General features: G+C 35.8%; 1 protein-coding gene across 1 annotated transcript in view; it reads left to right on the forward strand.

Annotated features, from left to right (window-relative positions):
• The window catches only part of LOC107058802 (feruloyl CoA ortho-hydroxylase 1-like), a 20,461-nt gene extending 12,982 nt beyond the window's left edge, over nt 1-7,479 (forward strand). The window contains exons 2-3 of the mRNA XM_015304968.1: nt 4,002-4,153; nt 6,906-7,479. Of these exons, the coding sequence (XP_015160454.1) occupies nt 4,002-4,153; nt 6,906-7,479 (726 nt within the window). The remainder of the gene's footprint in view (nt 1-4,001; nt 4,154-6,905) is intronic.
• The last annotated feature ends 11,899 nt before the right edge of the window (nt 7,480-19,378 follow it).

Below are 19,378 nucleotides of genomic sequence, written 5' to 3' on the forward strand. Positions count from 1 at the left end.
AGAATTAGTGGACTGAATTTTAAGTTAAAAGGGGCAAGTAGGTGATGCACCTACTTAGAATTAGTGGACTGAATTTTAATTAAAAGGGAAAAGTAAGTGATGCACCTACTTAGAATAAGTGGACTGCATTTTAAGTGAAAATATCGAGTAGGTGATGCACCTACTTAGAATAAGTGGACTGTATTTTAAGTGAAAAGGGAAATGAGGTGATGCACCTACTTAAAAACTTGTGGCAGAACTTGAGGAGGTGATGCACCTACTTGCTTAAAGTAAAGGACCATATTATTTCTCAAATTTACTAAGTGAAAATGTCCAGATGGTACCTGTAAACCACTCAAGCTCATCACATCTCCTTCATCACTTATTCTCCAGAAAATTACTCCCAAGGAAAGCCATAGAAGCTCCAAGAGTTCTGGTCTACAGCTTCACCATTAAACTCTGAAGGAAATAGGTGTTGTTAAAGTACAAGTTGGTAAAACATCTCCCATCTTAAGGAATTCAAGTTATAATTTGATTTAACATCAAGCTGGAGAGGACAACCTAAACCTTGAAGAATCTAAGTCTTAACAAGTGAGGTTTTTGTCCAGCAAGGTAAGTTATGGAAATTTTTATCCCTCTCTTTTTCTTGCATTGTTTGTGAAAGGTTGTATGTGTTAATAAATTTAGGAGTGTTGCCTCTATATGGTGTGAGCTTGGTAAATGTTCAGGAAGGATGTGCTTGTTGGGACAGCCATGGAGTGAAGTACCCTTAAATTTTGATTGTGAGCTCGTTTTGAGCATCTTAAATGTAATGTTAGTGGGAATTAGTGGGATGTTGGTGGGAAGCCATGATTCATATTGCTACTTCCATATTATGATGCATAGGGACTGTTTTGTGTATCGTAAAATAAGGGGGTGTGACTGGATATGTGCAGAAAAGTCATGGGAATTGGTTAGAGGATAGAACATTGAAAGTGTAGTGATACACCACTTAATTGATTGTTGCATGAGCTTACTTTATGTCATCCCTTTGTATACTGTTTTCCAAACTTTATGAAAATTGAGGAGTTTCGGAGGACCTTATAAGAAGGTTGTATACTATATGAAAAAATTAGAGGAGAATGGGTGGAAGAACACCCTTGATGGGTCAATTATAGATTTACTGCCAATTACTATTTAGGTCTGATCAAGTAGCCCAAACTTTTTAATCAGCTACTAATGCTAGTTTCATTATTTACTCATTTTAGATACATAATCTAAAACAAAGACGGTTAACTCATTGTAATATCCAGTGTTGTGCAGCAAGGTATGTAAGACTATTCGATTTCCTATTTCTTTGGCATGAATCCAACACTTGTATTAAAAAGTAAGCTTTCGAAGTGCCCTTGGTAGTGACTAATCCATAGTTGCAGTTCCTACTCCCTAGAGCATCAAAGTGAGTACTCCTAATATGAGTTTATCACTAAATGTACGTGCTTCCTCTACCAAGTATTAGCATGCAAGGTTTAGACTTATTTCATCGTCAAAGTACCCTTGGAACGTATTCCCCTTATATAAAGCAAAATTATCCTAGATTACGCATGGTACATATGTTTATATGTTGGATATACAATCTGCCCATATCTTGCCAATATGCTTCAATTGTCTATTCCATCATATATGTCATCTTTTCACATGTTCAGATGTTTCCTTTATTGGTTATTACTCCCATTGTGTTAGACTATTATGTTACCTCACAAGATCCCTACTTACTCTATTGTACATTTATATGTACTTACTTGCAATATGTATCCATCCTTAAGTTGAATTTGTCCACATTCTCCCTTGGTTCCACGTTCATGTATACCTTGTATTTGATATTAGTTAGTGAGTATTTGGCTATAATATAGAGTTCACATCTTTTCGCTGAATGTTAACTGTCTTCACTTGATATGTGCGTCAACTTGAGATGTCAAAATGCTTACTGAGTCAGAGAAGCTCCTAAGTATTACGTTGGTGTCAGATTTGCTTCCCAAGTCATTGTCATTATCGTAAGTCCATATTCGTATGTCTTCTACTACTGGTCCATAGTTCCAAATCTCAACAACGATTATGACCACCAAAATAGCAATCTCAAAAGAGTTATGATCATCAAAAGAACAATATCTAAAGAGTTATGAACATCAAAACAACAATCTCAAAGATTAAAGAATCTAAGTGAAGCAATCTATATAATTGTGGGTGTCAGCCCAGGGGAAAATGCTTAGCATGGGTCGATCCCAATTGGTATAGAAGGGTGGCAGCTCAGGGGCGAAAGTCTAGCAATGACCGATCCCAATTGGTATAGAAGGGTGGCAGCTCAGGGGCGAAAGTCTAGCAATGACCGATCCCAATTGGTATAGAAGGGTGGCAGCTCAAGGGCGGATGCCTAGCATGGGTCGATCCCAATTTGTGGAATTATGAGGACAGCATCCCAGGGGTTAAAATGCCTAGCATGGGTTATCCTCTTCTACCACTGATCAGATGGTCATTTGTATCATATGCCTTATCAAGATTTTAACGTACAGTAAAGTAAAGAAAATAATGTAACATACACGATTCCATAAGTATAAGTAAAGGTGGTCTCTAATCCTTATCTATTGTTATTTGATTTCACTTCAGCTTTCATTTTACATATGGTTGTATTATGCCTTACATATTCAGTACATTCTTTCGTACTGACGTCCCTTATTGGGGATGCGGCATTTCATGTTGCAGGTACATGTACTCAACTAATAGATCTCCCCAATAGAGGCACATGATACTCAGAGGTTGTTGGTGAGCTCCAGGTTGATTCGAGGCTCTGCCGAATCTTTACTTTGCGTATTTTCCTAGTTGTACAGTCATGGATTCTAACAGCGGCTTTGTAGACATTGTAAAGCTATCCTCTGTATTCATAGTTTCACTTTTCACATGTATCAGTTCAGCTAGTCGAAATGTATTGTATACGAAACTTCTCATTAGTAAATCTATTTGCATAGTAGTTTACTTCATCATAGGTCACTTGTAAGGTATGTGTTCATAAGGTACTTGTCCGCCTCACCTAGGGTTGGGGTGTGACATTTATAGGTAATGTATTTTTGAGTAAGTAAAAAACATACTTGTAGTATTACTTTTTTCATGATTTTCATATCTTTAACCGTAAGGTGCTTGCGTTTTCTATCTAAACTATAATTATCTATTTATCAAAACAAACCTCGAAACTTACTAGACCAAGTGTCTTAATACAATCACAAAAGGCTGTGTCACAAGTTAATTAGGCTTAAAACTTCATCCAAATGACAACATACTCATTGATTTTGAGATGTGATTTGATAGTTAGTTGATGACAGTCAGATAAGAGACTTGCAAAATCTGTTACTTCACGCGTGTTTTTGCCTATTACTCTAAGTTTTATAAAGAGGTATATAACTTAAAATCAGAATTATATTGCATATGAAGAAATATTTTCTATCTGTTTTACAATAATATATCTAGTATAATTTCACAAGTAGGGTATGGAGAGGATATGATGTACACAAATTTTATTTCTAACTTTGTGGGGTAAAAATATTGTCTCTGATGGAGTATGAAAACACTCTTAGTGAAACTCTTTAGTTTGACAATTAAATTACCTTGCCATTAAATTTCGTTCGCTCTAAAAAAAAATTGGACTTTGTCACTGATTTATAGGTACCAAGTCTTGGAGTATCAAAAGTGGGCTTAACCACTTGCTAAAAAGTTGTTAGAAATGTTATTGATAGGTCTCAATGTCAATGAAATTGATGAATCTTTTGAACCTCTCCTGATGGGAACTATGAATATCAACAATAAACTATTATCCACCATGCCCAAATCCAAGTATCACCATAGGGGCTCGCCGACACTGCGACGTGTCCTGCATCACTCTCCTCTTCTAGGATGACACGATAGTTCTATATGTCTGAGGTACTAAAGGAGATAATTGGATCCACGTAAATCCAATCAAAGGCGCCTTAACGGTTAACATAGGTGACTTGTTGCAGATCATGAGCAATGATCGATACAAGAGTATCGAGCATTGTGTAGCAGTTGATTCGAGCAGGGATCGAATATCCCTACCGCTATTTGTGAACGCTAGCCTTGACAATGTCATTGGTCCATTTCCACAAATGCTGAAAGATGGAGAAAAACCAGTGTAGAAACATGTCTTGTATTATGATTATTGGGATTATTTCTACCGTAAGAGGCTTTCTGGTAAAGCATCACTATATTTTGTTAAAATTTGATATTTTAATCTACAAATTTCTTGTTATGTGAATGTTATTGTATTGTCAAATTTGTTATCATGTAATGACAAAAAAAACTCTCTTTACATAGCCAGTGAGTTGGTATGATTGTGTCGTTATCTTGTTTTGTTTTAATCATTTAATAATCTTATTTTACCATTTATCCTACTTTTTGTTAATAATAAATTTATCCCATTATTTTTTTCTTTATAGTATTGTAAGTTTATTCTTCTAATCGTTACTGTGTAACACTGTGATAATTTTAAACTTGAACTCACTAATGAAAATGGACTTTGTTTAAAGCGGATACTGAATATACATTAAGAAAAATCAAGTACTCATGATGAATAGTAATTATCTCCGCTATCAATTAAAGATCTCGAGTTTAGAAATGTATTTGCATTTAGTTTTAAATAGGATACTAAACACAAAAAATGAGGGGGAAAACACCTACTTCAATTATGCTTATCATATTCTAAGATTGTGACCGGTAGTAACTATCTCAATCATTAACTATAGATTTTGAGTTGAGAATAAATTTACTTTCACTCCTAAAAACGTATCAAATATAGGGTGACAAAACCCATCAATCATCAAAGATTGTTACAGGTTGTCCCTCAATGACGAAAACTGGTAACAAATGTCGAATTTTGATTATCAAATACTACGTAAATTCTGCAAAAAATTCACCCTAATGAAAAAAAACTCATTCAAAAAATATGATTCGTCAAATCCATCCAAGTTTGGCCTGATCATCACCCCATTTATTTACTAGCTCAACTCATTAAAAACCTATGTTGATATGTTGTAGAATGTAATTTACAACCTTTTAACCAGTATAAATAAGTGTATAATTTCACATTTCTTGAATTTTGAGCATTTGATATAGTTGAAATTTAATAATTTCACATTTGACACTATCTAACACGTTTGGAGAGAGGTTAATTACTGTATCGATTTTCTAGCAAACAAAAAACACAAACATGATGAAGATTTAGTAATTTATAGGGATATGCACTTAAGCATATGAAAAATTTTCTTCTAAAAGATGTAAGTAGTACTGCTTTTATGACTTTTTAAAGCTTTTTCCTATTTACTCAAAAAAAAAAAAAATACACATTTGATATATATCCCCATCAAATATTCTTAATTGTCATAATAATTTATAGCTATGGAATTATAATATTAAAAGTAAAATAATATAGTAAATTATAGTGGTACTATTTTTACTAATATTTTTTTATGGATAGAATAGAGTACAAGCACTTATGGTAATACTTTGACTTTCCTTCAATAGAAAAATAAACTTCAAACAATATAAGAAAATTCGGGTGAAACCCTAACACCCCTCCCCCCTCAAACCCAGCATAAAACCCCCAAATCTCCTTCTTCCATCATTTTATAGACAACGCCCCTTCTCCCCTCCGTCCCCCCACACACACCCCTCTCAAACCCATCATAAAAAAACCCCCAAATTTCCTTGTTTCATTTGTACACACTCATCAAGATTCAACACACAAATGACTTTATCAAAATTTGAACCAAATGATGACATACTTTATTTTGTAATCAAGAAAGCAAATGGAATGAAAGGCCTAGTTTACAGAAGCCTTGAAATTATACCAAATCAATGTATTCACCAAAAGAACACAGTCTAGACAAATCCCAAATTGACAATCAAGAATCAATCCCAACAATTGATTTATCATTTTTTTTATGACTTAAATGTTGAAAAATGAATTCAAGAAGCAGCAAGCAAGTGGAGATGCTTCCAAATCATCAATCATGGGATCCCAATTGAAGTTCTTGAAGATTTGATATATGCAGCACACAAGAATTTTGAATTGCCAGTTGAAGAAAAAGTTACGTATTGTAAAGCCAGTTGTAGTGCTGGTGAATCTGTGTTGATGTTTTGGAGTGCTATTGGTGAGAAAAATGAAAAATATTTAGAGTGGAGGGATAATATAAAATAAGATTGTAATCCAAAAAATAATAGCAATCTTTGGCCTCCTTAAACAAGGTAACTTTTTGGGTTTTCTGTTCTGGGTAATTTATAGTTCACGTATTTTTGAGTAAGTAAAAAACATACTAGTAGTATTACTTTTTTCATGAGTTTCATATCTTTAGCCGTAAGATGTTTGCGTTTTCTGTCTAAACTATAGTTAGCTATTTATTAAAACAAACCTCGTAACTTACTGGACCAAGTGTCTCAATAAAATCACAAAAGGTCGTCTCACAAGTTAATTAGGCTTAAAATATCATCCAAATCGCAACTGACTCATTAATTTTGAGATGTGATTTGATAGTTAGTTGATGACAGTTAGATAGGAGACTTGCAAAAATTTGTTAATTCAGGCGTGTTTTTGACTATTATCTCTATATTTTATAAAGGTGTATATACCTTAAATCAGAATTATGTTGCATATGTAGAAATTTTTTCTATCTGTTTTACAATAATATATCTAGTATAATTCCACAAGTAGGGTATGAAGATGATAGGATGTACGCAGATCTTATTTCTACCTTTGTGGGATAAAAATGTTGTCTCTGATGGACTATGTAAACACTCTCAGTGAAATTATTTACTTTGACATTAAATTACCTAGACATCAAATCTCGTACTCTCTTAACGAAATTTCTGACTTTGTCCCTGGTTTATAGGTACCAAGTCGTGGAGTACCAAAAGTGTGCTAAACCACTTGCTAAAAAATTGTTAGAGGTGCTATTGAAGGGTCTCAATGTCAATGAAATTAATGAATCCTTAGAACCTCTCTTGATGGGAACTATGAATATCAACATAAACTATTATCCACCATGCCCAAATCCAAGTATCACCATAGCGGCTCGCCGACACTGCGACGTGTCCTGCATCACTCTACTCTTCCAAGATGAAACGGGGGGCTTATATTTCCGAGGGACTAAAGGAGATAATTGGATCGACACAAATCCAATCAAAGGTGGCTTAGCAGTTAACATAAGTAACCTGTTGCAGATCATGATCAATAATCAATACAAGAGTATCGAGCAGTGTGTAGAAGTTGATTCGAGCAGGGCTCGAATATATGTACCTCTATTTGTGAACGCTAGCCTTCACAGTGTCATTGGTCCATTTCCAGAAATGCTGAAAGATGGAGAAAAATCAGTGTACAAAAATGTCTTGCATTCTGATTATTGGGATTATTTCTACTGTAAGAGGCCTTCTTGTATAACATCACTAGATTTTGTTAAAATTTGATATTCTAATCTATAATATCTTGTTATGTGAATGTTATTGTATTGTCAAATTTGTTATCATGAATTGACAAAAAAATCTCTCTTTACATAATCAGTGAGTTAGTATAATTCTGTCATTATCTTGTTTTGTTCTAATCATTAATAATCTTATTTTACTCTTGATCCTACTTTTTGTTTATAATAATTTAATCCCATATTTTTTTCTTTATAGTATTGTAATTTTATTCCTTTAATAGTTGGTGTGTAACACTATGATAATTTTAAACTTGAACTCTATAATTTGTAAATAGGCTTTCTTTAAAGTGGATAGCGAATATAGAAAAAGAAAAAAACATGTACTCATTATGAGTAGTATTTATCTCCGCCATCAATTAAATATCTCGAGTTTAGAAATGTATTTGCATTGAGTTTTAAATAGGATACTGAATACAAAAAATGAGGCGAAAAACACCTACTTAAATTACGCTTATCATATTCTAAGATCGTGTCCGGTAGTAACTATCTCCATCATTAACTATATATTTCATGTATAGAATGAATTTACTTTCTCTCCTAAGAGTGGTATCAAATATAGGGTGACAAAACCCCTCAATCATCAAAGATTGTTAGTGGTATTCTCTCAATGACGAAAACTGGTATTAAATGTCAAGTTTTGATTATCAAATACTATGTAAATTCTACAAAAAATTTACCATAATGACAAACACTCATTCATGAAAATATGATTCGTCAAATCCATCCAAGTTTGGCCTAATCATTGCCCCATTTATTTACTAGCTCAACTCATTAAAAAATTGTGTTGATATGTTGTAGAGTATAGTTTCCAATATTTTAACCAATATATATAATTATAATTTCACATTTCTTGAGTTTTGAGCATTTGGCATAGTTGAAATTTAATAATTTCACATTTGACACTATCTAACACGTTTGGAGAGACTTTAATTAATATATCGATTTTCTAGAAAACAAAGAACACAAATATGATGAAGATTTAGTAATTTATAGGGAAATGCACTCAAGTATATTAATTTTTTTCTTCCAAAAGATTTAAGTAGTGTTGCTTTTATGAATTTTTAAATCTTTTTCCTATTTACTCAAAAAATTAAAAAACAATACACATTTGATATATGTCCCCATCATATATTCTCAATTGCCATAATAATTTATAGCTATAAAATTATAATATTAAAAGTAAAATTAAATATTAAATTATAGTAGTACTATTTTTACTAATATTTTTTTATGGATATAATAGAGTACAAGCATTTATGGTACTTTGACTTTTCTTCAATAGAAAAATAAATTTCAAACAAGGTAAGAAAATTCGGGCAAAACCTAACACCTCTCCCTCCTCAAATCCACCATAAAACCCCCAAATATCCTTCTTCCATCATTTCATAGACAACCCCATTCTCCCCTCCCTCCCCCACACACACTTCCCTCTCAAACCCACCATAAAAAATCCCCAAATTTCCTTGTTCCATTAGTACACACTCATCAAGATTCAACACACAAATGACTTCACCAAAATTTGAACTAAATGATGACATACTTGATTTTGTAATCAAGAAAGCAAATGGCATAAAAGGTCTAGTAGACAGAAGCCTTGAAAATATACCAAATCAATGTATTCAATCAAAAGAACACATAATAGACAAATCCCAAATTGACAATCAAGAATCAATCCCAACAATTCATTTATCAAATTTTTATGATTTAAATGTTAAAAATCAATTCAAGAAGTAGCAAGGAAGTGGGGTTGCTTCCAAATAATCAATCATGGGATCCCAATTGAAGTTCTTGAAGATTTGTAAGATGCAGCACACAAGTTCGTTGTATTGCCAACCGAAGAAAAAGTTAAGTATTGTAAAGACAATTATAGTGCTGGTGAATTTGTGTTGATGTTTTGGAGTGATATTGGTGAGAAAAAAGAAAAAGTTTTGGAGTGGAGGGATAATATAAAACATGGTTGTAATCCATACAATGATATCAATCTTTGGCCTCCTCAAATTAGGTAACTTACTTGGTTTTTTATTCTGTGTAATTTATAGGTCACGTGTTTTTGAGTAAGTAAAAAACATACGTGTTGTATTACTTTTTTCATGAGTTTCATATCTTTAACCATAAGGTGTTTGCGTTTTCTATCTAAACTATAGTTAGCTATTTATCAAAACAAACCTCGAAACTAACTAGACCAAGTTTATCAATACAACCACAAAAGGTTGTGTCACAAGTTAATTAGGCTTAAAATTTCGTCCAAATGTAAACCGACTCATTAATTTTGAGATGTGATTTGATAGTTAGTTGATGAAAGTCAGATAGGAGACTTGCAAAAGTCTGTTACTTCAGGCGTGTTTTTGACAATTATCTCTAAATTTTATAAAGGTGTATATAACTTAAATCAGAATTATATTCCTTGTGTAGGAACTTTTCTATCCATTTTATAATAATATATCTAGAATAATTCCACAAGTAGGTTATGGAAATGATAGGATGTACACAAATCGTGTTTCTACCTTTGTGGGGGTAAACATATTATATCTGATGGACTATGGAAACACTCTTAGTGAAATTCTTTACTGTGACATTAATTTACCTTGACATTAAATTTCGTACGCTCTTAACGAAATTCCCTACTTTGTCACTGGTTTATAGGTACCAAGTCTTGGCGTACCAAAAGTGGGCTAAACCACTTGCTAAATAGTTGTTTGAGGTGCTATTGAAGGTTCTCAATGTCAATGAAATTGATGAATCTTTAGGACCTCTCTTGATGGGAGCTATGAATATCAACATAAACTATTAGCCACCATGCCCAAATCCAAGTATCACCATAGGGGCTATAACACCTCGTATCCAAAAAAGGGAAATGAACGAAATTTTGGGAAGCTGTAGGTGTTAGCAAGGGAGGTTAATCGCAACCCGTGGGTAGAACCACTGACCATAGTGTTGTCTGTGGGTTGGCCAACCTGCCATGTTTTCAGAGGCTCAGGACCACGACTTGACCTACGGACCGTAGGCCAGACTATGGTCTGTGGTATACGTCCATGGTTCGAGGCCCAAATTCCATGTTTTTGATGGCCAACGAAGGTCCACCAGGATGGACCGTGGGTTAGACCACGGCTTATCGACTTGAGTTCATGGTTGGTGAGTCGGTGGACAACTGACAGTTATTTCAGGGGAAATTGAGTCTTTTCCTAATTAATCAGTTCCTATACTACGTTGTTTTACCCTTCACTAAGACCCCTATATAAGCTTTTTACCCACAAATTTCCCAATAGAAATTATTATCTCTAAATTCACCAAAAAAGAAGAGCTCTCAAATAATTCTCTCTCTAGAAACTTGAAGAAGAAGAAGAAGGAGGAGGAGGAGGATTCATCTAGGGTATAAAGCTAAGGTCTCAATTTCTCCATTGAAGGCTAGCATTTGGATTCAAGGTTTGATAGTTTTCATCCATGAATTTCTTCCATCCGTGGAGTTCCCAAATTTCTCTATTTCAAAAGGTAGAATTCCCCAATTGAGTTAGAGTTTTATTCAATTATCATGGGTTCTTTTCATTATTGATTTAAATGATTGAATTATGATCGCTTATGCATGAATTGATGAAATATGATGATTTTATGATGATCTCGCCTGGAACCCATGTAATCCCCATGTTTTCAAGTTATAAATCATATGATGTGGGATTCTGATCTTCAAGGAAGAGTTTTATGAAATTAAGCATGTATTGCAAGCTTTACATATATTTATGATGAAATCCATATCTAACCCATGTTTTCTAAGAGTTGATGATTGAAAGTGGGTTTTGAGCTTCAAGACGAAAATTATGCACTCATGCATTGTTTTATGAAATCCATGCAAATATTTAAGGGTTCTTTGAGAGTAAAGTACCAATGATGATGTTGTGTTGTGAAAGGATATTCTCATAAACACAAACTAGCATGATGTGAGAGGTTTTCTCATATAGAAATGATTCTTAGGTTGAAAGTCTCTATCTCATAATTGAAACAAAGAGTCAGAGCTATCCTAATGAACTAGCTTGGATAGGTTGTCCAAGGGAACCTTTCCATGAATAATGAAGTCAAGTAAGAAATGACTATTCCGTGGGATTTATGCTTAGCACCGAGTGGATATTGATGATGGGATGGAAGCTCTCTCGTTAGTAGAGGCCGGGTTTCTAGAAGCAATCTCATGAGATGGAAGCTTCCCCGTTTGTAGATGTCAGGTTTCTAGTAGCAATCTTCTTATCCCATAACTCTGTGCCACTATAGGATGTTGTCTCAGATAGACATTAGCTAGTGGATCCACAATAGCTAGAAATTCATGGTCTTACTTTTGCAAGTAGGACACCTGTTTTGGTGTGGTATAGACACTGAATTACATGTTAATAGCTCACATGGTCTCACATGTCGATTAAGGATAATTCCCGACAAGTAATAATGAACTAAGGTTACTTCAAGAAGTATCGCATATGAGTTCACATGTTTTAAAGATGAAGTTAGTTTGCATTGACCATGATTTATGACTTATGTTTTTATATTATGTTTTAGCTTGGTCAATTGCATGTCATGAAATGAAATGCCCCTTTTTGTATGATTTAAATGTTTATGCATAGCTATCATACTTGGTACATTGTTTTGTACTAACACATACTCTTGCCTACATTTTCCCATCAACTTTCAGGGTTTCGTGACTAGTGGTTGAGTTTGAGATTTTCGATCTTTGGTGAGTCCTCATGCTTTGAGGACGGAGTTTATTGTTTCACTTTCTTTCATGTATTTTCTCTTTTGGACATAATGTATGGGCTAGGCCCAATTTCATTCTATTGTATTAAATGGCTATGATGAGACAAGTGTTTTAGACTTCCGCTTTGCTTTATAAAATGTTTTGGACTTGGACTATTGTTTTACTCTTATTGTTCTACTTCTTATTTTATGAGAGCTAAGTGGATTGTATGGAGTCATTCGGGGTTCTATACGGCATGTTACATCTAGGGCTTATCCCTAGGTCGTGACAAACATGGTAATCATAGCACAATGTTTAGAATGGTTCTAGGATGTCTCTTAAGCCACGTCTAGTAGAGTCTTGTTTATAAGTGTGAAACACGCCACATTTATGAATGAGAGGCTAGAAGATGATTAGGAAACTCCACTTCTTTCATTACTCTTAAGTCGTGCGATAGAGTTTAACTCTATAAGGTCTCTCTCCTATTCCTTATCCTATGTTCTTCAGGACATGGCCTTACTAAGAGCTTCTACTAGAAGAATGCGAGGGAAAATAGAGAACTAGAAGTTGCTCCTTTAGCTCCTCAAGTTCCGATCGATCATTTGGCCGAGCAGGTCTCAAATGTGGAGTCTAGGGCTGCTTTTCAAGTATTAGCACAAACCATGACGGCCCTAGCTAATAGGGAGATAGCGGTTCCCGTTAAACCAAATGTAGGTATAGAGGCTTCAAGAGTAAGGGATTTCACAGGGATGAACCCTTCGGAGTTTCATGGTTCCAAAGTTGAGGAAGATCCTCAAGAGTTTATTAATGAGGTCTATAAGGTTTTGATGATAATAGGAGTTACACCGGTCGAAAAGGTGGAGTTGGCCGCTTATCAACTAAAGGGTGTGGCTCAAATATCGTATAGCCAATTTAAGGAAGGGAGACCAGAAGATGCGGGTCCTCTAGATTAGGAGAAGTTTAAGGCCGCTTTTTTTGATAGGTTCTTTCCCCTTGAGATGAGGGAAGACAAGGTGATTGAGTTCATTAACCTTTGACAAGGAAGTGTGAGGGAATATGCTCTAAAGTTCACACAATTGTCTAAGTATGCTCCTTCAATGGTTACAGATTCAAGGGCTAAGATGAGTAAGTTTGTTTCGAGTGTCTAAAATGGTGATTATAGAGTGTCAAACCGCTATGCTCATTAATGACATGGAAATCTCTCGTCTCATGGTACATGCACAAAAAATTGAGAAGGAGAAACTCAAGGAAAATTCTAGAGAGGTGAAAACGGCGAAGACCAGTGATGGAAATTTCTCTAATGTAAAGTTCGATGGACAAGGTCGTCCAATATTCCGACAAAGGTTTTCCGGTCAAGGTTCATCCAATACTCCTCCTAAGTTCAACTAAGATATGGTGTCTAACCCTAAGCCTCAAGAAGGGAATGGTAGTGGATCTTCATTGCCTAGGCCTAATTGTACTAAGTATGGAAAGAAGCATGAGGATAAGTGCCTAGCCGACACAAATGGTTGCTTTTGTTGAGGTAAAAGTGGTCACAAAATGAGGGATTGCCCGATGCTTATGTCTAAAGAAAGAGAGGGAAAGAAAGCTACTACTATTGGTGTGGATTCCAATGCTCCTAAGCAAAATCGTTTATATGCCCTTCAGACTCTTGGTGAACAAGAGAGTTCTCCCGATGTGGTTATCGGTATGTTGAAAGTGTTCCAACTTGATGTATATGCTTTACATGAGCCCGGTGCTACCTTGTCTTTTTTGACACCATATGTGGCTATAGGGTTCGATATTCTTCCGGTTGTGTTTCTAGAACCTTTTTCTATCGCTACTCCTGTTGGTGATTCTATTGTGGCTAAGAGGGTCTATAGAAAGTGTCCCGTTTCCTTGTCCCATAAAGTTACTTTTGTTGACTTGGTAGGGATTGATATGTTAGACTTTGATGTGATTCTTGGTATGGATTGGCTGCACTCATGTTATGCTTCTATTGATTGTATAACTCATGTAGTCAAGTTTCAGTTCCGGAATGAGCCTATCCTAGAGTGGAAGGGGGAAATTCTATGCCTAAGGATCAATTTTTTTCTTATCTTAAAGCTAGAAAGATGATTTCTAAGGGTTGCTTTTACCATATAGTAAGGGTGAGGGATGTAGATTCTGAACCCCTTCTCTCGAGTCGGTTCCCATTGTAAATGAGATTTTGGAAGTGTTCCCAAATGACTTACCCGGTATTCCTCCCGAGTAGGAAATAGACTTCAGAATTGACTTTCTCCCAGATACGCAACCTATTTGTATTCCTCCTTATCGTATGGCTCTGGCAGAATTTAAGGAGTTGAAAGAACAGTTGAAAGATTTATTGGATAAGGGTTTCATCCGACCGAGTATATCTCCATGGGGTGCTCTAATTTTATTTGTAAAAAATAAAGATGGTTCTCTTCATATGTGCATCGATTATCGATAGTTGAACAAGGTGACTATTAAGAACCAGCATCCTCTCCCAAAGATAGATGATTTGTTTGACCAACTTCAAGAAGGAAACTATTTCTCAAAGATTGATCTACGATCGGGTTATCACCAACTGAGGGTGAAAGATGATAAAATTATGAAAATGACTTTTCAAACTCGGTATGGTCATTATGAGTTTTTGGTAATTTCGTTTGGGTTCACTAATGCTCCGATGACGTTTATGAATTTGATTAATAGAGTGTTTAGACAATACCTTGACATGTTTGTGATTGTGTTCATTGATGATATTTTGATCTACTCAAGGAGTGAGGGTGAGCATATTGTTCATTTGAGGATTGTGTTGCAAATTATTAAGGACCAAAAACTTTTTGCAAAGTTTAGCGAATGTGAATTTTGGTTAAGGTCCATAGTTTTCCTTGGTCATATTGTTTCAAGTATGGGTATTGAGGTAGATCCTAATAAGACGGATGCGATCAAGAGTTGGCCTAGACCTCTAACTCCCTCAGATATTAGAAGTTTCTTGGGTTTACCCGATTATTATAGAAGGTTTGTTGAGAGATTCTCTTCAATTGCCTCTCCTTTGACGACTTTGGTTCAAAAGAAGGCTAAGTTCATATGGTTCTAAGCGTGTGAAAAGAGTTTTCAAGAGTTAAAAGATGGACTTACTTCCGCTCTGATCTTGACCTTAGCGGAAGGGAGGGATGGTTTTGTGGTTTACTGTGATGCCTCGAGAATCATTCTAGGGTGTGTGCTTATGCAAAACGGGAAAGTTATTGGTTATACCTCAAGGAAACTTAAAATCCATGAGAAGAATTATCCTACTCATGACCTTGAGGTCGTTTTTTCCTTAAAGATTTGGAGACACTATTTGTATGGAGTACATTTAGATGTGCTTACCGTTCACAAGAGTTTGCAATATGTGTTTAATAAAAAATATTTGAATCTTGGCCAAAGAAGGTTGCTTGAGTTATTGAAAGATTATGATATCAGTGTTCTTTATCACCCCCGGTAAAGCTAATGTGGTAGCGGATGCTAGCTCTTAGTCAATTATCTATGGGCAGTGTTTCTCATATTGAAGAAGAAGAGAAAGAGTTGGTTCGAGATGTTCATAGGTTTGCTTGACTAGGTGTTCAACTAGTGGACTCCACCAAGGGTGGAGTTATGGTTCACAATGGTTCCGAATCACCTTTTATGGTGGATGTGAAAGCCAAGCAAGGTCTTGATCCAATTTTGGTAGAATTAAAAGAGGCGGTGCTTAAGAAATCCGTTGAAGCTTTCTCCTGGGGGGAGATGAGGTACTTAGATACCAAGGTCGGTTATGTTTTCCAAATGTGGATGACTTGAGGGAACAAATTTTAGCATAAACATAGCTCGCGGTATTCCATTCACCCGGGAGACACCAAGACTTACCGTGATTTGCGGGAAGTCTATTGGAGGAATGGGATGAAGAAGGATATTGCGGGATTTGTGGCTAAGTATCAAAATTGAGAACAATTGAAAGTGGAACATCAGAAACCGAGAGGTTTATCCCAAGACATTGGCATTCCTAATTGGAAGTGGGAAGACTTGAACATGGACTTTATATTTGGTTTGCCTCGCACCCGACGACAACATGACTCTATTTAGGTGATAGTAGATCGGATGATGAAATTGGATCATTTCCTTCCCGTCAAGGTTTCCTATTCGGCAGAAGACTATGCCAAGTTGTACTTCAAAGAAATGGTAAGGTTGCATGGAGTCCCTTTTTCCATTATTTTTTATCGTGGTACCCAATTCACTTCTTAGTTTTGAAAGTCATTCCAAAAGGGTCTTGGCACTAAGGTTAAGCTTAGCACAACTTTTCATCCCCAAACCAATGGGCAAGCGGAGCGTACGATACCAATATTTGAAGATATGTTAAGGGCTTGTGTGATCGATTTTATGGGAAAATGGGATGATCATTTGCCATTAATAGAGTTTTCTTACAATAACAATTATCACTCGAGTAGTGGTATGGATCCATTTGAGGCCTTCTATGGCAGGATATGTAGGTCTCCTATAGGTTGGTTTGAGGTGGGTGAAGTTTCCCTAATATGTCTCAAATTGGTACAAGAGGCCATGGAAAAAGTTCAGCTTATAAGAGAAAAGTTGAAAACAGCTCAAAGTCGGCAAAAGTCTTATGTCGATGTGAGATGAAGGGATCTAGATTTTGAGGTTAACGATTGGGTTTACTTGAAATTCTCACCCATGAAGGGTGTACTGAGGTTTGGTAAGAAGGAGAAGCTTAGTCCCCGATATGTAGGCCCATATCAGGTTTTGAGACGTGTTGGTAAGGTTGCTTATGAGTTAAACTTGCCGAACTAGTTGGCAATAGTGCATCCCATTTTCCATGTCTCTATGCTTAAGAAGTGTGTTGGAGATCCGACATCCATAGTTCCCCTAGAAGGGTTGGGAGTTGATGAGAGTCTTTTTTATGAGGAAGTTTCAGTTGAGATTTTGGACCGGCAAGTTAAGTTGAGAAACAAGGAAATAGCTTCCGTGAAAGTATTTTGGAGGAATCAGTTAGTTGAGGGTGCTACTTGGGAGGCCGAGTCCGATATGATGTCCCCCATATCCTCATCTCTTTCCTTCTACTCTTATTCTAGCTTGAGTTAATGAGTTCCTTTTGGCTTGTCCTTGTTTTGGGAGTCATGTGTTTCCATGATTTCCTTATGTGATGCATGTTCATGAAAACATGTGTTTTGAAAGAAAATGAGTTTACATGTTTGATTTTCCTTATGTTGTTGCGCATTGAGTATGAGTTGCCTATAGAATTTGATGAGATGAATTGATGAACATGCTTTAGATATGCTTTTTGAGATTGAATTGCATATGAGCTCCATGAGATTGTGTTGAGCATGATTTTATCTTGGAGAAGGTAGTTCCTCCTTGAACATGAGAGTAATTTTGACCTTTCATGCATATTGAGTTTCTAGATGTAGTTCCTACTTCCTTATAATGCATTTGAGTATGATTAGCTAGGAGTTGATGTTTCCTACTTGTTTATGTGCATTACATGCCTAATGGCTGATAGAGTTAGATTCACCCCTTTTATGATGTTTTGAGAACGTCTTAGTTTGGAATTGCTAGTTCCTCCTTCGTTGTATGCATTGCATTGTAGGTTGGATTGTTAGTTCCTCTCATACTCTTTTAGAACCAGTTTGAATCTCATTCGAGGACGAATGGTCCTAAGTGGGAGATATTTTAACACCCCATTGATATACCGTGAGGTTACGGTATCTTTAATACATTTCACTTAAGAGTTGTATGTATCTAGGGCCATTTTGTATTGGTATTACTGTATTTTTATCAAGTTTGCAGGAAATAAGTTCGGACGTGGAAGTTGAGAGACACAGCTAAAGAATGTGTAGAAAAGGGCATCTACGGATGTGAACTACGTACCGTAGGTCCAGTCACTCCCCGTAGATGGTAGATGTAGATGGGCAGGCAAGGCTGAAGGAAAATCAGGGAATTCTTGACCAAGTATGGAACCACGGTTGCAAATGACGGACCGTAGGTCGACCTACGGGCCGTCCTGTAAGTCCGTCAAATGATTCAGAAAGGGGGTTCCAATACCTAATTTTTAAGATTCTAAGTATGGAGCTACGGAGGAGGATCCATCGATCGTGGATTGAATCACGGTCCGTACTGTTGATCCGTCGATTGTGTCAGAGATGAAATTTTTGAAGTTGGAAAATTTGCGTAAATCCTGAACCACGGAAGGGATCTACACACTGTAGGTCAATCCATGGTCCGTAGGTCAGTGTCGTAGATCGAAACCACGTCCTGAAACAGTATTTCCTTATTTCGTTTCCTTTTTAGTTGGGACTTGTTTTTTCTATATATAGGGCATGTAAACCTCATTTTAAGGGGTTAGACTTTATTACTTTTGTTTTAGATTTTGGCTTTGGAGATTAACTTTCAATTTTAGCAATTCTTGATTTCCTAAGTTTGTTTTGAAGATTTTGACTTTGAAATTCAAGTTGAGATTCTTTGTTTATTCTTCTCATTACGTAAGCTCGTGATTTCTTCATTTAAAAATATGAATTGTGTTCTTTCTACTATGGGTAACTAAATCCACTACTAGGGTTGTGGGAACCATGAGCGATTAACAAAGTATGAATAGTAACTAAGTAATTCTTGAATAGTATTATTACATGCATTGATAATTCTTTCGTTTAGAAGTGTTTTTAGTAGTTGCAAACGTTAGAACTCGCCTTGTTGCTACTTGCCGGACCAAAGAGGTAGTTAATAAGAAAAGAATTATCAACATAAATTTAGTGTGATAGTATCTAATAGTCTAATGTCGATTGGTGTGAGGGTGAAAACTAAGCCATACATCGATGTGATGTCTAATATGAGGTAAAGGTAAGGGTTAGTAAATTATACACACGTAGCCAGACCAAGGTGCGGGGTGAAATTCTTTAGTTTGCCGGACCAAGGAATTAGAGATACCTAACTTATCACTTTGCATGTAATACACTAGGAAAGGATTGCTATTATTAGGATTACCGCGTTATGAGCTTATGGGGAACACGTGCACCCTAGTTTCTCTCTCATCTTGATAACAACTAAAGTTTGAATCTTGCTCACTGATTGTTCACATAATTTCTAGAATTTGTTTCACGAATCCCCCCCTTTAATTACTTGTTTCGGTAAGTACGTTAGACTAAAAGAATATAATTGTAAGTTAAGTTTAAGT

This window comes from Solanum tuberosum, unplaced genomic scaffold (genome assembly GCF_000226075.1).
Source record: "Solanum tuberosum cultivar DM 1-3 516 R44 unplaced genomic scaffold, SolTub_3.0 scf00654, whole genome shotgun sequence".
In the NCBI taxonomy this organism is placed as follows: Eukaryota; Viridiplantae; Streptophyta; class Magnoliopsida; order Solanales; family Solanaceae; genus Solanum; species Solanum tuberosum.